Source organism: Pelodiscus sinensis, chromosome 19 (assembly GCF_049634645.1).
Source record: "Pelodiscus sinensis isolate JC-2024 chromosome 19, ASM4963464v1, whole genome shotgun sequence".
NCBI lineage: Eukaryota > Metazoa > Chordata > Testudines > Trionychidae > Pelodiscus > Pelodiscus sinensis.
The window spans coordinates 26,340,409-26,355,941 of NC_134729.1; the positions used below are offsets into that span (position 1 = coordinate 26,340,409).

Below are 15,533 nucleotides of genomic sequence, written 5' to 3' on the forward strand. Positions count from 1 at the left end.
TACCTGCAGGGCAGTAGGCATTGGCCCCATCCTCCTACCCCCCAACCAGGGGGAGGGGGCGCTGCTGGGCCAGACGCTGCCGTTACCTTAGAAAAACTAATTACCCTGCCATGAGGTGCCAGCCTCTCCCCCAACAGGCCCAGCCCTTTCCTACCGCCCCTCCCCCCGCCTGCACCCAGGGCCTGCCCGGGGCGCCCTGCCGCCCGCTGGGAGAGGCCAGGCCCACGGAGCAGTCATGAGGCCAGCAGCCCCGTCTGTCCAATTCATGTTTATTTCTGAGCGCCCGCAGCCCAGAGACGACGTCCACTAACTCCTGAGCAACGCTACCAGGCTCTGCCGCGAGCCCCTGGCCTGAAGCATCAAAATTAGGGGGGGGGGTGCCCCAAGCTTCCAGGACAAACTCTCTGCAGTGCACAGCTCAGGGCGAGGGGGGTGCAAACAGCCGGGGAGAGGAGCGGGGCGGGGGCCATGCCAGTGCCTGGGGCTTCGTGTCCCCGGCCCCCCGCTTCTATGGGAGTCCCATGCACACAGTCTGCGCTCCTGGAACAGTCCCGCTGGCTCAGCTGGCCTCAGAGCTGGGAGTACAGGGAGTTGTCCAGCTCCGCCGGCAGCTTCGCGTGGTAGGGAGCAAGGCCCACACCAAAGTCTGCAAGAGAACACAAGGGCCCAGGGTCAGCATGAAGAAAGTTGCCCGTCGCCCACCTCCTGCCACTGCCTGCCTGGCGGCTGTTTGGCTGCACTGGGGTTCGGGGCCGTGGCATTGCACGTGGCTGCATGGGCCCACCCGTTCAGGCAAGCACCCCCCCCAGCTGGTGACCAAGAACAGCTGTTTTGCAGAGGCCCAGGCTGACACCTGGTCGAGATGCCTTGTTGACTCTGAAGCCTACTGATGGCAAGTCTAACGCCACAGCCATTTGGTAGAACCAGCCACTTGTGAGGGGAGCAGACACACCTCCCTCTTCCCCTGCACTTAGGCCAGGACACCCAGGCCAGGGGCCCGTTTCCCAGCCAGGTGGAGTTGGGGCAGCTCGGACCCGGGGGAACCAAAGAACATTAGGGCAGCTTCAGCCCCCCCCCCCCATCAGTTGGGGCAAGTTTTCCCACCCCTCCGCCGCCTGGCCGAACCCTCCCCAGCCCAAGCTCCTGGCTTCTCCAGCCCAGCGGGGGACCGGCCCGATGCTGGCAGGCTGGGACAGGGCTTCCCCAGCTGCAGGGCCCTGGGGCAGGTGGAGGAATCGCAGCAGGGGCCCCAGCTGAGCTCTGCCCGTGGCCCCCCCCCCCCGGACACACCCATCTCTCCGTCCAGCCGGCTGGGCAGGGGCGGGTTCTTGTGCTGGTCCTCGATGTGCAGGGTGATCTCCTCCCGCGCGGCGCTGGAGAACGGGCACTGCATGCAGGTGTAGCGCCCCCGCGTGTGCTCCCACACGATGCGGCTGTTGGAGGAGTGGCCTGCAGCAGAGGGGAGGGGCAGAGCACGGGCGCTCACTCGCAAGTGCCCCGGGATCGCCCTCGTGCACGGTGGGCCCCGCCCCCAGGAGAGGCAGGCTCAGCTGGCGGCCGCGGGCCCCGGCCAGCAGCATGGGCCACAGGACTCGGCTGCGCCCAGCCCTCCTCCAGACCAGCTGCGCCCCCTCCCCCCGCCATGGCTCTGTTTGGGCTCTCGAGCCGCTGTGCCTGGGGCAGGAGAGTCGGGGCTCCTGCCCCGTCCCCGCTGCAGAATGGGGATGTAAAGGACTAGTCACCAGCATAGTCGACTGGTCCCGTCCCCCCCGCTCCCTCCGATGGAGGCGGGGGCAGGGGAAAGAGAGAGCAGAGGAGGGTACTTAAAAGCAGCCGTGCCGGCCCAAGCCTGGGGGCAACTGGGGACGCCCCCGCTGGCGCCGGCTCCGTGCGGGGCGCCGGCTTTGAAGAGCAGGGGAGGCCCAGGGGGGCCCTCGTGCTTTTCGTGGAGCCTGGCGGCAGCGGGACCGCCCAGGGCTCCAGGTCCCGCTGGGGCATTTTAAGGGCGGTGCGGGGCCGGGCCTGGCGCCTAGTCGATGGAACCGCCCCCGCCCCGCGACTGGCCAGTGACTCGCTGCGGAACGTGCGTGACTCCGCCAGGGAAATCCAGGCCTGCCGGGCACCGGAGCAGCCAGGTTCTGCGGGGCCAAGCCAGGCTGAGGCTGCTCTCAAGAGCAGCTGGGCCGGGCCGGCCCTGGGCAGCGCCAAGGGGCAAGAGCCAGCACCCCCCACGCCAGGCTGAGGGCAACAGCCCCAGCACAGCTTGGTAGAAAGAAGGCATCAGGCCTGCCTGCAGGCTGGGTGGGGGTGGGGAAAGGGGCTGCGGCAGGCCCACTGCACCCCCCCCTTCCAGCAGCCTCCCCGCCCCGGGCTGCCAGCCCCCAGCCACTGCGCCCCCCCCCCCCAGCTCCAGATCCCCCTGTCCTGGCGTCAGCCTCCCTCTCGGCTCAAGGCAGCTCTGCATTACGCCCCTGCTCGAGGGGCTCGGCCGTCTCCCATCCACGGATCACACAGCGCTGAGCCTGCTTCGCTTGCAGGCCGGAGGCCAGTGGGCCCGTGGCTGCAGGTTAGAACAGCAAGGGGCCGAGGCCTCCCCCGCACTGTGGCTGTTTTGCCCCCTGGGTGGTGCCCTTGGCCCTGGCGGGCTGGCGTGGGGGTGGGGGGTCATGAGCCTCCCTCCCCTTTCCTGGGGTCCCCAGCTGCCGCGGCACCCAGGGACCAGAAGGCAGCCCGCAGCCGAGGGGGTCGGACTAACCTGGAGTCACACCTGAGCCAAAGCGGGGGGGGCGTGGGCCGACACACACACCTGCGAAGGGAATCGGGGGCGAGACGAGCATTAGGCCTTGCCTCCCTTGGCAGGGGGAGGCAGCCGAGAGGACCTGGCTCGGTGTCCAGTGGCGGCTGCCCCTGGCGGGTCCCCATGCAGGGCCCGGGGCTGCAGGGAGGGGAGCTGAAGGGGCAGCTCTTTAGCACAAGGAGGGAGCTAAGGGACACTCCCCGGTGCCCCCACCGGCGGCAGGTTTGCCAGGGCAGTAGCTGGGCACCGGGCACTAGGGCGCCTCCCGCCGCCAAGGGCCGTCGGGGAAAGGGACCAGGCCCAGCGGCCACAGGCAGTGGCAGGGAGGTGTCACGGCTCCGTGCACAAAGCGAGGCAGGTTTGCGTTGGTGGAGTCAGCGGAGGATTCGGACCCACCCGCCCCAGCCGCAGCAAATGGGACCCGGCCGCAGGCCCTCCGCCGGGCGCGCCTCCGGTCTCAAGCTGGTCGGCTGGGGCGGGATGTTGGCACGAGGGGAGGAGACGTGGTCGCCGCCGGGACCCCCCCCGCCCCACAGAGCCTGGGACAGAGGAAGCCTGAGCGCGCAAGCACAGGGGTCTCTGCTTCCCGGCCGGCAGGGGAGGGCAGGCCCGCGTCCGGAGCCGCCTCCTCAGCCCCCGGGGTCCCGCCGCAGCGGCCTGGAGGAGGTTGGCTGCAGCCCAGGGCGAGTTCCCTGCCGGCGCCGGGGTCTCACCTTGGCTTTTCTTCCACACGGCGTTGGAGCCGGCGGGGCCTTGGCTGGGCAGGTAGGGCCGGAGGCGCTGCTGAACCGACGCCGGAGGGAAGCTGTAGGGGGAGGGGTGCACGTAGGGCAGGAAAGGGCCCGGCCCCGTGGCGGGAGGCTGGCCCGAGAACCGGGTGAGGGAGGACGGCCCGAAGAGCGAGGGCTCCAGCAGCGGGAACGGGTGGGAGGCCGGGGACACCAGAGGCAAGGGCTCCAGGGAGCTGTGGAGGCCGGGGAGGCTCGCGGGGAGCGAGGCCGTGTCCATGCTGGGGGGGATGGCTTCTTTCTCCATGTGCCGGATGACGCTCTGGAGCTTGGGCAGCCCCTCCAGCAGCTTGGCCGGGGGGGCCTTCTCCAGGCCGGAGGTAGCGGGCGGGGGGGGCTTCTCGGCTCTCTGCGCCGGGGAGGGGCTGCGGGCGCTGTCGGAGCAGACGTGCAGGTGTTTGAAGAGGGAGCGGTGGGTCCGGAAGCGCAGCAGGCAGTTCTCACACCTAGGGCGCGACAGGAAAACGCAGGTCTGCAACGGCCCGGCCCCCTGGCAGGCCAGGGAACCCCCTGGGGTCGAGAGAGCAGCCACCCCGGGCACACGGCCAGAGCAGAGATCTGGGCCAAACCCACCGGATGCGCAAGAACGGCCATGCTGGGTCCATCCAGCCCGGTGTCCTGGCTGCCGACAGCGGCCAGTGCCAGGAGCCCCAGAGGGAGTGAACAGAACCTGGAACCATCCAGGGATCCCTCCCCTGTCGCCCATTCCCAGCCTCTGGCAAACAGAGGCCAGGGACCCCTCTCTGCCCAGCTTGGCTAATAGCCATTGATGGGCCTAATGCCCATGAATTTATCTAGCTCTGAGCCCCGTTAAAAGTTCCTGATCTTCACAACATCCTCTGGCAAGGAGTTCCACAGGTTGACTGCGCATTGCATGAAGAAAAACTTCCTTTTGTTTGTTTTAAACCTGCTACCTGTTAATTTCATGTGGGGACCCCTAATTCTTATGTTATGGGAACAAGTACATAACTTTTCCTTATTCACTTTTTCCACACCACTCATGATTTTACAGACCTCTGTCCTATGCTCCCCTAGTCTCCTCTTTTCTAAGCTGAAAAGTCCAAGTCTTTTTAGTGATAGAAATGTAGCCGTGTTAGTCTGGTGTAGCTGAAACAAAAGACAGGACGATGCAGCACTTTAAAGACTAACAAGATGGTTTATTAGATGATGAGCTTTTGTGGGCCAAATTTTCTTCCACATATTGATCTGAGGAAGTGGGTCTGGCCCACGAAAGCTCCTCACCTAATAAACCATCTTGTTAGTCTTTAAAGTGCTGCATTGTCCTGGATTTTGTTTCAAGTCTTTTTAATCTCTCTTCACACGGGACCCGTCCAAACCTCGAATCATTTGTGTCACTCAGAACCTGTCCCAACGCCCGGATCCCTGTCCTGAGACGAGGCGCCATGTCTGCGCGCGGGAATCGAGGTGGGTGTCTCGTGGGCTCAGAGGCAGTGAGAGCTTCTCTATCCCTCCTCGAGGGCTGAGCCGTTTTCCCACCCGGCCCTTCCTGCCCCCAACCCAGAGTCAGAGCTGGGGCCAGGGCCCATGTGCCCCTCCTCCCCCGGCGTGGCCAGCGGCACGTCAGCCCTTTTGCTTGGCACACGCCAGGGACCAGAGGGGACTGTGGGGGAGGGGAAGGGGCCTCAGTCCTGTAGCCCCAGGGGACTTACTTGAAGTAGCGGTTCGGCTTGTAGTGCACCTTCATGTGGGCCACCAGGTCCTGCATGCTGGGGAAGGTCTCCGGGCAGCCCTGCGTGGGGCAGTGGAATATTTTACCTGGCAGGGGAGGGGCAGAGGGTCTGTGAGTCGCCCAGAGTCCGGCCCCCCTCGACACACAGCCCATCTCCTCGCCATTCGCCCGCGCAGGGGCCGGTTACCGCATGGGCCACCCCCGAGCGCCACCGGACACTGCCAGCGCGGCGGCTCGGCCGGGACGGGCTAATGAGGGGCCGGGGGGGGGGGGGAATCCCGGTTCAGCCGTTAACTAAAGGTTCAGTTTGACTGGGTAACCAATTAAGCGGGAGCCCAGCAGGGACTGCTCCAGCAAACCCCCAGCCCCCCCCTTCCCCCCCAGCCGCGCACAAGGGGCTGCTATCCCCATGCCCCGTGAGGGGGCAGCGCCTGTTGAGGAGGATGCTTGCGGGGTGACCGGATAACCCTTCCCATCCCTCCTTGGGGCAGAACCCGCTGGAGGGGCAGGGGGTCAATTAGCGCCCGACGGCCACGGGGCAGAGCCGACCTGGCGCCAAGCAGGCAGCCGAATTGCTCCGGGCCACACCGGGGAGCAGGGCTGAGCATCTGGGACCAGGGAGCCGAGACCGGGGACCCCCGGCCAGGTCAGTCGGCCCCGTCTGGGGTGGGGATCAGAGACACAGACACCCCCCCCACAGCGCCGAGCTCCCACTCGCAGGTACAGCCACGGAAAGGGCAGCCTACGCTTCCACACTTCCAGTCCTTCTGGAAGGTGCTGAGCCCGGAAGGGGCCGAGCCCACGGAAACCCGGCCTGCGTACCTCGCCGGTCGCCCCCCACTCCAGCAACCCCCCCCCCACTTCCCCGGCATCACCACGCCCGCCAAGCGGCCCCGAATGGATCGGCTTGTGGACGACTGAGCCCACCCACGTAGCAGCCCCACAGGGCGTGTCGGCTTCAGAGAAGCTCTGGGAAGGGCTAACGAGCCCTCCTCGTCTGGGACCGCCCCGCCCCCGCCCCAGGCCTTACCCTCCAGGGACTGCGTGGGTCGGTAGTGGACTCGCATGTGGTCCATCAGCTCCTGCATGCTGCGGAAGGCCAGCTTGCAGCCGTAGCTGGAGCACGGGTAGTGCTTCCCTGGAAGGAGAGCGCCCCGGGTCATTGCTCTCCCAAGCCCAGCAACCGCCCCCCAATGGCTCATCGTGGCTGGGGAGCTCTGCCAAGACGAGCAGCCAACGGGGCCGGCCCGCTCCACGGCCGGGGGCTTCTGCGCGGTCCCTGAGGAGACCCACCGAGCTCCTGCCATGCAGCCTCCCGTGCCCACCCCCCCCCGCCAGCTCCGCTCCAAGCAGAGACCCGGGTGCAGAGCCTCAGTGCTCCCTTAGAAACAGCCCCTCACGGCCCCCCCCAGCTGCTGTCTCACTCCGGAGGGCAAGGGGAAGCAGCGGGTACCCCCAGGGGCAGGCAGGGCTCACAGGGGACAGTTTGCAAGAGTTCAGCTAGCCCAGGGCGCAGTACGGGAATCTGGCCTAAACCTGGACCCCCTATTCCTCCCCCCTTCTCTAGCTTAGCCCCTACAACAAACTAGGAAGAATCTGAGGCAAGATTCCAATTTTTCCATCCATGTGCGGAATAATCGTTGTTCTGTGCACCGAAGCATGTGCACCACCAGCAGAAATGCACCCCGCTGGCTGTGGGTGCTCTGCCAATCTCCCCAGGGTGGCTGCCCAAGCACTCAGCTTACACGGACCATTGATCCCAGGTTAACGTTTATGGGACAAGTTCGAACCTCGGTACAGAAAACAAAGGGAGGGCCGTGCGCCGAGCTGTACCCGCTGCTGGGACCACAGCTCCCCCGGCCGGCAGGGATGCCACGCACAGCTCCGCCCTGCAGCTCACCTGGGAGGGGTCGGCGCTTTGGGAGCCGCAGGTCCTGCGCTTGAGCCCCGCTGCCTCCGCTTCCTGCAGCTGGGTCATTGTGGCCTGCTGGAGGGAGCCAGGGTTAGCCCCGGAGCCCGGCCTCGGGAGCCCAGCTCGCCCGGAGCCCCGCCTCGGGAGCCCAGCTCGCCCGCAGCCCCGCCTCGGGAGCCCAGCTCGCCCGCAGCCCCGCCTCGGGAGCCCAGCTCGCCCGCAGCCCCGCCTCGGGAGCCCAGCTCGCCCGCAGCCTGTGCTTGGGTTTTACTGGAAGCGCCCGAGTGTGGCGCCCCAGCCCGTGCAGCGGATGCAGGCCAGGCCCCACCACCTGCTCCAAGGCACCAGGCCTTCAACTTGCCCCCTTTGCAGGGGCTCAGCAGCTCCGTCTGCTCCCGAGCGAGGGCAGGGCCAGAACGCCCCGCACGGGCGCCTGCAGGCCCGGGATGACTTGGCGTACGGGCTGAGTCCCAGCTTTGACAGCCCGCATGCTTCTCCCTGGCCCCAAACCCAGGTGAGAACCTGGCTCTTCCCCCCGCCGCAGACCGGCCACAGGGGTCTGGGCGGGGGCGGGGTAAAGCCAGGGCTGCCATGCCCAGCGGGGAAGCGTTTCTTCTCCTGTGCGGTGGTGCCAGAGGAGACGCCAGAGGGAATCTGCCCGGCCCCAGCAGTCGCCCCCCTGCCCCTGTGAGCCTGCAGGGCCGGAGGAAGATTTCGGGGCTGGAGGGAGGCTCTGCGGAACGGGCAGAGGGACCTACACAGGTGGGCTCTCCACCACCCTGGCTGCCCCCAAGACGCCCCGCAGGGGGCTCCGCCCGCGGCGCGAGGGCCCACGTTGGACACCGCCTGCAGCGAGCCGGGCAGGGCAGACACAGGCCAGCGCTTCGCCGCTTGGCTCCCGGGAGCGGCAGGGCTCCGCAGCCGGCCACACAGGTCTCTTCCCTCCCTTCCTGGCCTGACAACCTGCCCCAACCGCCCCCTCCCCCACCGGCACTTACCCCCGGGCAGCGCCGCCTCTGGCTCTGTCTTCAGGGCTTTGCTGCGCACAGGGCCGGGCGAGGCGCGGAGCTCGTGGAGAGTGGGGGCCGGGGTGCCACGGGCAGGGCCCGGCGAGGGGCTCATCTCCTGGTGATGCTAAACCGGGCACACGGGGTCAGTCAGCTGGGCACAGAGGGGCAAGGCCAACACCTCCCCTCCCTGGCAGCCTGAGACTCCAGCAGGGCCCAGAGATGGGCAGGGAAAAGGCTCTGCAGGAGGGCAGGCCCACTGAGCCCTCCACATCCCCTGCCCACAGGCCAGCCGCCCCCCCGCCTGCGAAGCCCCCCCCCCCCCCCCCATGGGAAGAGCTGCTGGGCCAGCAGGGACCCGGCACACACATGGGCTCTGGGGCTCTGAGGACATGAGAAGACCCCAACAGGGAGGGGAGAGGCTCAGGGGGGAATAGCCCCGGTGCACCAGCATTCTGCTGTCCCTCAGCCCCCCACTCGGCCCCTGGCGACCCTCCCCCACTTCAGCAGGCCCCCGGGCGTAGCAGGTTCATTAACCTCCGTGGCCCTGCCACTGCCCAAGCACCGGATCCCGCCTGGGGCGGCTGTGCCCCCTTCCCGGATGGAACGGAGCATCGGACGGTCCGGGGGAGGCCGGAGCTGAACGCGCCTCGCAGCGGGGCAGCGTACGCAGGGTAAAGGAGGCCAGAACTCCCTCTGCCGCCTCCACGGGGGCTCTGCTGCCTCGGCAAAGCCAGGGACGCCAAATCCCTCCCCGCACTTGCGGGTTAACACGGGACTCGCACGCAGCCCCTGCCGCCCGGGGGACTTCTCAGTGGCAGAGGGACAGAGGAAGAACCCGGGCAGGGACACGGCTTGCCGCACGCAGCAGCTCAAGGCATCGTGCAGGAAATGCTTCCAGGTTAGCACTCAGTGCTAGGGCCCCTCCTGTTCACCGCTTGCCGGGTTGAGCTTTGGCAGGGCTGGGGCTCAGGAACACATGGATCCGAGGGGGACTGTGTAACCCCCTGGCTAGGAGCCGGTGCCTTCTGTCAAAGCATCACCCTCGTTTTGCAGATGGGGAAACTGAGGCACGGGACGGCAAAAGGGACTTGCTTTCTTGGCCAGTATCAGCAAAATTCTACGCTACCTGCCCGGCCTGCGCTTTTAAAGCCAGACCTCCCTGGGCTTCTTGTCTAGATGATTTTGCTGCCTCTTTCCTGTGGGATTTTAGCACGGGGCTCATTCTCTGAGCAGTCATCCGTCTGCTCAAGGAGGCAGCTGCACTTTTACTATTCCTCCTCACAGAGCAGGAAGGGAAGGCTGGGAGGATGTGGGGGAGGAGGACGGACACACGGGTGGAGTGTGACGGGGGGCACACGCAGTCGGTAGCGATGGCTATTTGGGACCCACCCGGGATCTAGAGAGCCCAGGAGCTAAGGCACCTACAACGCTTGCCTGAGAAGTGGTACTGGGGACAAAGGGAGGGGGGTTACAGCAGTCTGGTCATGCTGGTGGCAGCAGTGGGATGCCCTAGTGGTAGGAGGAAGGCCTCTCATTGGCTAGTTTGGCCAGCAGTAGCTGGGATGCAGGGACCAGAGGGCCTCTCAGAAGTGACTCTGCCCCATTCCAATGGTTTCCTCCAATCCCAAAGAGGGGAACAGACAGGGCACCTCACGGGGGCATCCAAACCATGGTCAGCTCGAGGGGGGGGGGGGCTCTGCCGCTCCACCCCCAAGGGATCAGAACCCCCCCCGAGGGCTGGAAATTCCATACTCTTTAAATTCTTTGGTTAGGGTCCCCCCGTCCTCCAAGCTGCTGAAAATCTTTTCTAGCTTTGTTCAAACCGCCCCCCCCCCCCGTCTCGAGAGATGGTTGCTTCCCACCCGAGAGCTTTCCAGCCCATCTCCTTCTTTGGAAAAGGTGAATCGAGAGTCGTGCGAGGTACCAATAGCTCCAGCATCCGCTCGTGGGTCTGTGCACTTGCTCTGGTCAGTTTCTGTGGAAACTCCACACCCCCTCCCCCGGTAAGGTCTCTGCAGGGGTAATTTTTTAACACAAAAGCGAGGCAGGCACCACCCATAATGGGAAACAACCCGGGCACAAAATCCCTGGGTGCAAACATTCAAATGGCCTTCCAGATGTCGAAACAAATTCAACTGCTGCATCACGGACACGTCTTCCGGAGAGCCGGCCATTCACCCCGGCCCGCCCGGCCCGCCGCGGACAGCCCCGAAGGCGCCTTTGGCTCAGTCACACACACACACACACACACACACACACACACACACACCCACCCCCAACAAGCGCCTCTGCCTAAAGGAATCCCAAGGGGGCAGAGAATCTCGCTGAGGGATCTGTGGAGAGATGAGGAACCCCCTCTCCCCCAACCCCATCAGTCACCCGAGTGCACGGCCGCCCCCCTCTGCCCCGCCCTCCCAGCGCCAAGGGCTAAACGAGCACTTTGAGTTCTGATCTAAACCCCACCGACAGGCAAGGCCTGTGCGGATGGACCCCGAAGGGCAGCGCCTGCCCCAGAGTTTACAGTGTAAGAGACAAGCCAAAGCAAGCAGTGGAGCAAAGGGCCGGACAACATCTAGGGTGCTGGAAGGGCTCTGCCCATGCTGGGCTAGTATGAACTAGAGACGGGAACAGGTAACTGGTGACCTGGGAAACAGCCCCCTGCCTGCGGCCTGCCACGGGTGGGGGGCTGCTCCAGCCCCTCGGCTAGCGCCTGGGAGCCGGCAGCCAGCCCTGGGGCGGGGACTGGGAGCTGGAGCCCCCGCAGGCTGGCGCAGAGGGATCAGTGAACTTGGGCGCCGTGGGCAGGGCCGGTCTACGGCAAACGGGCTCCCGAGGAACAAGGAACGGGCCCCGTCGAAGCCGGACAAGCGAGCCGAAGCCGGAACGAAAGGTTTTGCCTGTTTTCAATGGGAGCGCACGAATGGCCCAGCCGGCTGGCACAGTGCGAACAGCCAGCTCCGGCGCGGGGCTGGAGGAGGGGGGCGCCCATCCCGCCGCCCGCCCCGGGGGAGCCGGAGCGAGGGCCATGAAGGCTTCGCCGGTTACCTGTTCACACCCTTCTACCCCCTGAGCAGCCCCCTAACCGGGGTAAGTGGGCCCTGGTGCTGCCAGCCAGGCGATGGGGGGGGGGGGGGGGGGGGAGGGGGCAGCGAATTCGGCCCAGATTTTCCCAGATTCCCCGGCTGATTTATTGCACCTGGGCCAGACTTCTCCACGGCAGTGCCACTAGTTGCTATGGCAACAACTACGGAGCCTCCTTTCTGGGCTTCCATCTCCGGCAAGGCAGGCGCCTCGTGGCCGGCCGACGGGAGGGGGAGAGCCCCGTTCCCAGCACGGCCCACGCCCGGTCCAGGAAGGACGCGGCAGCCGGGGATTTTGAACTGGGCGATTCGCCACAGCCTGGCTCCTCCCCTCGGGCGCCCCCCCAGCGGGACACGGCGTTCTGCGAGCCAGGGCCCCATCTCCCATGGGGCTTAGCCCCAATTCCAGCACAGAACCTGGCCCCTGCTCTCTGTGGCTCGGCCTGATCAGAACAGGACCTTGGCCTGGAGAATCGGGGCCAGAACGCCTGGGTACAGGTCTGCCCTCCAAACCGGACTCCTCCCGCACGGCAACCAGAGTGTGAGCGCGGCTCGGGGAGGCCAGAGCGAGCGCTGGTGAGAAGAGCAGTGCAGACGCGGCAGCGCAGGCTTCAGTGGCCAGGTTGGTCCTTCCCTTCATTGGCCCTTCCCCCCCTCCCCCATCGCATGGAGCAGCAGGCCCAACCTTCCCGCTGTGGACACTAAACCTTCCACAACCCTAGGACACGCTCGCTTTGCTAGCCCGCCTCTCGGAAGCTGGTGCCGCTGAATCGTTGCCGCAACGTCTCGTGCGACTAGGGCAGGTACCCATGGGGCAACAGTGCCATGCGATTCCGCATCCCTGCCCCACAAGCCACTTTGCAAAACCAAGCAGAATCCTTGTGCACCAATTCACCATTTCCCCAAGAGACTCTCACTAGTGAACTCAGGCACTAGTGCCTGCAGGAGGCAGAGGCAGCTAAAACACGGCCCTTTACCAAATCTAGACATTAGCCAGGGAGGGGTTTGGAGCAACCACGCAGCCCCCACTAGGAGAGAAGTCACCATTGCCACGTCTGTTAACTGCCCTGGCCTCAGCTCCACAGTGCAAACACGAGGGCTCGTGCACACCAATTAACATGAGAGACATTCCTCAGTCCACAGCAAGAGGATAAATGGAACAAATAATCCTATTTGGGAATCTGTACCAGGCTCTGCAGCCAGAGGCTCAATACAATCCCTGAAACACTTATTGTCACACGCAGCGCTAAGAGACAAAGGGTTTGGAGTCAGGGACTCGCAAGAAGGGGGCTGGAAGCGCAGGAAATAAATGCTATGACAGCAGAATGGCTTTTTTCACTGATGGTTTTGCTGAGCTTTCAGCCCACAGCCCCGGCTGTTGCTCGCTTAGTGTTTCCTGCTCAATCTGGAAAGCATAAATTTGTCACAGTTAAGCCTTCTCCTTTCTTGCTGTAGGAAAGCAGACCAGGGATCACAGGTCAATTACGGACATGTTCAATAAAAATCACTGTGTTGAAAGAACATGATGCTAGAGCTTAAAACGCCCGGAAGTTGAAATAATTCAGATTTCTCTTCCCAACTTTCCTTGACTCACTACTCTCACACCTCCTCCCTCCCCCTCACGCTCCCCCCGTCGGGTTATCGCACAGGGCTGACCATGAACGGCAACGCCATCATCAGCGGCTTGTAATGGATCCAGAGGACTGCGTTTGGTTTTTCCTTATTTGCAATGTTAATATTTCAGCCTTACACGTAGCTTGCTTGCTCTCGCTGATGAAAATAGCGGCTTTGCTTCCCCCTGCACCCAGCAGCGATCACACTGGGGTGTTAATCTCAAGATCTATTCACCGGAATAAATGCAGCTGTGCTAATGGACGATAGCACGTCCCCTGCTCTTAATTATTTGCAGAGATGGCTGCATGGCAGGATCCCTGAATTTATGATGCTTTCACCAGGTCTGGGTCGGCTTTTCAAGGCTCAAGTGAAGCGACTTGCCCCTAAGCAACCTGTTTAATAGTCTTGAAAATGTTTTATCGTAGCTCATTGAGGCCAGATCTGCACTATAGTGGCGCAGCTTCCTACACAGACGGAAAAGGGTTTCCCCAGGTTCTCCCATTCATCTTGATGGGTCTGCGCCAAGGCTTCGGCCACCTACTTACAGCACCCAGGGTGCAACATTTGCCACAGCTCTGAGTGACGCAGCTGCGCGGGTCTAATGTTCAAGTGCAGACCAGGCCTTAGCTTGGAACCTTTCAGCTTTAATCTCAGCCTGCCCACACAGCTGGTCACGCAAGTCCAAGCACCCAGGCGTCAGGAAACAGAAGAGACGCTATGATCTGCCCTCACCAGTAAAACTAGCTCTCCCAAGAGCCTCTCTCGCCTTCCGTGTGTGTGACTGTGTGTGGGCACCACTCCTCAGGGGCTGTTCTACAAACTGATCTGCAGGGGAAGCCTCCTTCCACCGCCCAGCTGAAGTGATATCACTGGCAGGATCTTCCTGCACATCTGTATGGCACCATGCACGCTTCTGACAGCAAGAGGGGGCGAGGGGGAGAAATTGGGGCTTAAACCCCAATTTAACCAGCAAACAACCACCAGCAGCCAAACCCCCGAACCGGCACAATGCCCAACAAGTCACCCATTGCCACTGTGGGCAAGCCATGCCGGACAGCTGCCTCGAGCGCTGGGTGCAGCCTGTGAATAACTGTAGCAAGCAACTCTTTGCTACCAAGGAAGCCGGGGCAGGCAGGCAGGCGGGGGACACGGAGCCAGCTAATGGGGGGGGGGGGGGGGACTAAGGTCTCCAGGAGGAGGGGGAGGGGCGGGGAACTTTACAAAGCAAGTTAAAAACAAGGGGAAGAAAAAACTCAAAATGAAACAAGCCTGGTAAGAGGGAAGGGCCACGTGACGGGGGGGGGGTGCAGCGGAGTGGGCCGAGCCAGGTGAAGTCCCATTAGCCACCCTAGATGCTAAGGAGCATCCTTAAGGCGGGGGGGGGGTGAATGACTGCCCCCCCCAGGGGCTCCCCTCTCCCACATGCAAGGCGGGGTCCAGCCTCCTCCACCCCGAGGAAGCGCAGCCACAATCCCCCCCCCCCCACTGACATTTTGCAAAGCCCCGATGCGGTGGGTGTCGGGGGGGGGCACGCACTGGCCCCGCCCCCTTCGGGCCCCCCCGCCCCGGGCGCTGGCTTAGTCCGTGCCCCCCGGCCGGGCTCTTACCATGTCTCCGCGGGTCCCGATCGCCCGGCGCCGCAGCCACACACCGAACGGCGCAGCGGCTACATTGTAGCCATTTTCTGCGAAGCAGCTGTCGCGAGAGCGAGGGGGAGGGGCGGGGCGGGGTTTGGCGGGGTGGGGGGCAGGGACCTCCCGGGACAGAGCTGCCCGGACTCCAGTGCCGGCCCAAGGCCCCCCCCCCCCCCCCCCCCCGTCACACGATCGGGCCTCTGCTCCCCCTGCTTCGGCGTTGCCCCTTTGGGCTGTGGCTGCCTTAGCCCGCAGCGGGGGATCCCTGCCCCCTTCCTGCCCCACAGATCTGCCCGCCCCCGGCTGTGTTGGGGGCAATGCGGGCAGAGGAGCCAGAGGCAGGAAATGGCTCCAGCCTCCTGCCCTTTGGGGCCTGTGTCTGGCGGGCCTGGCCCAGCACCGCGACCGGCCGCCCTGAGCCCCCTGCCCCCGAGCGGGGGTGAATTCGGGGCCATTCCCCCCCCCCTTGCCTCGGGCCCCTCTGAAAAGCCCCGGCAGGCTCAGTAAGCCCGTGCCAGGTTGGCTGCTCCTAGCTGTTCGCATTGCACCTGCCACGGCCCGGCCCGGCCCGGCCCGGCCCGATCCCGCACGAAACCTGCCCCTGCCCCTGCCCCTGCCCCAAAGGCCCTCGCGGGCCCGGAAAAGGAGACTGAGGGCCTCACGCTTGCGGAGCCAACGCTGGGCAGTGGGGGCCTCCCTCGGCCTCCCCCGCTCCGCTCCGCGAATGCTGAATTCTACGGGCAAACCCGGTACCTCGGAGAGCTGGAAGATGGTCACGGGGCCCCCAACCCATGTGACCCTCAGACCTGGGTCATCTACTAGGTCAGGGGCCTCAGACTCACTTGACCTTAGGGCCAGTGCCACCCCAAATCCTCCTGGGGGTCAGTGGCACCCCCTTTGGCCGAGCTCCGGGAGGGAGGGGTCTCCACGCCATCCTCCTCTCCCCTCGTGTCTCCGGGTGCTGCCTGCCTGCCGCTGTTCCCCCTCCTCTGTGCGTCACCTGGCCCC

The 15,533-nt window shown here is 64.7% G+C and overlaps 1 protein-coding gene across 1 annotated transcript; it reads right to left on the reverse strand.

The window, feature by feature from the left end:
• Positions 1-252: 252 nt before the first annotated feature.
• ZNF414 (zinc finger protein 414) lies at positions 253-14,645 on the reverse strand. The gene is made up of 9 exons (XM_075903170.1): positions 14,499-14,645; positions 8,186-8,321; positions 7,176-7,262; positions 6,306-6,413; positions 5,256-5,361; positions 3,511-4,031; positions 2,756-2,806; positions 1,291-1,449; positions 253-646 (listed from the first exon to the last, which is right to left on the reverse strand). The coding sequence occupies exons 1-9, from the start codon at positions 14,499-14,501 to the stop codon at positions 570-572; spliced, it is 1,248 nt and encodes a 415-aa protein (XP_075759285.1). The 5' UTR covers positions 14,502-14,645; the 3' UTR covers positions 253-569.
• Between the last annotated feature and the right edge of the window lie 888 nt (positions 14,646-15,533).

What these genes read in the sequence shown, in the direction of transcription:
- ZNF414 (XM_075903170.1), bottom strand. An exon ending in AAAGCGCCGACCCCTCCCAG is followed by an intron (nt 6,414 to 7,175) that starts GTGAGCTGCAGG and finishes CTCTCCTTCCAG; the next exon opens with GGAAGCACTACCCGTGCTCC. An exon ending in CCGGCTGGACGGAGAGATGG is followed by an intron (nt 647 to 1,290) that starts GTGTGTCCGGGG and finishes GTTCTCTTGCAG; the next exon opens with ACTTTGGTGTGGGCCTTGCT.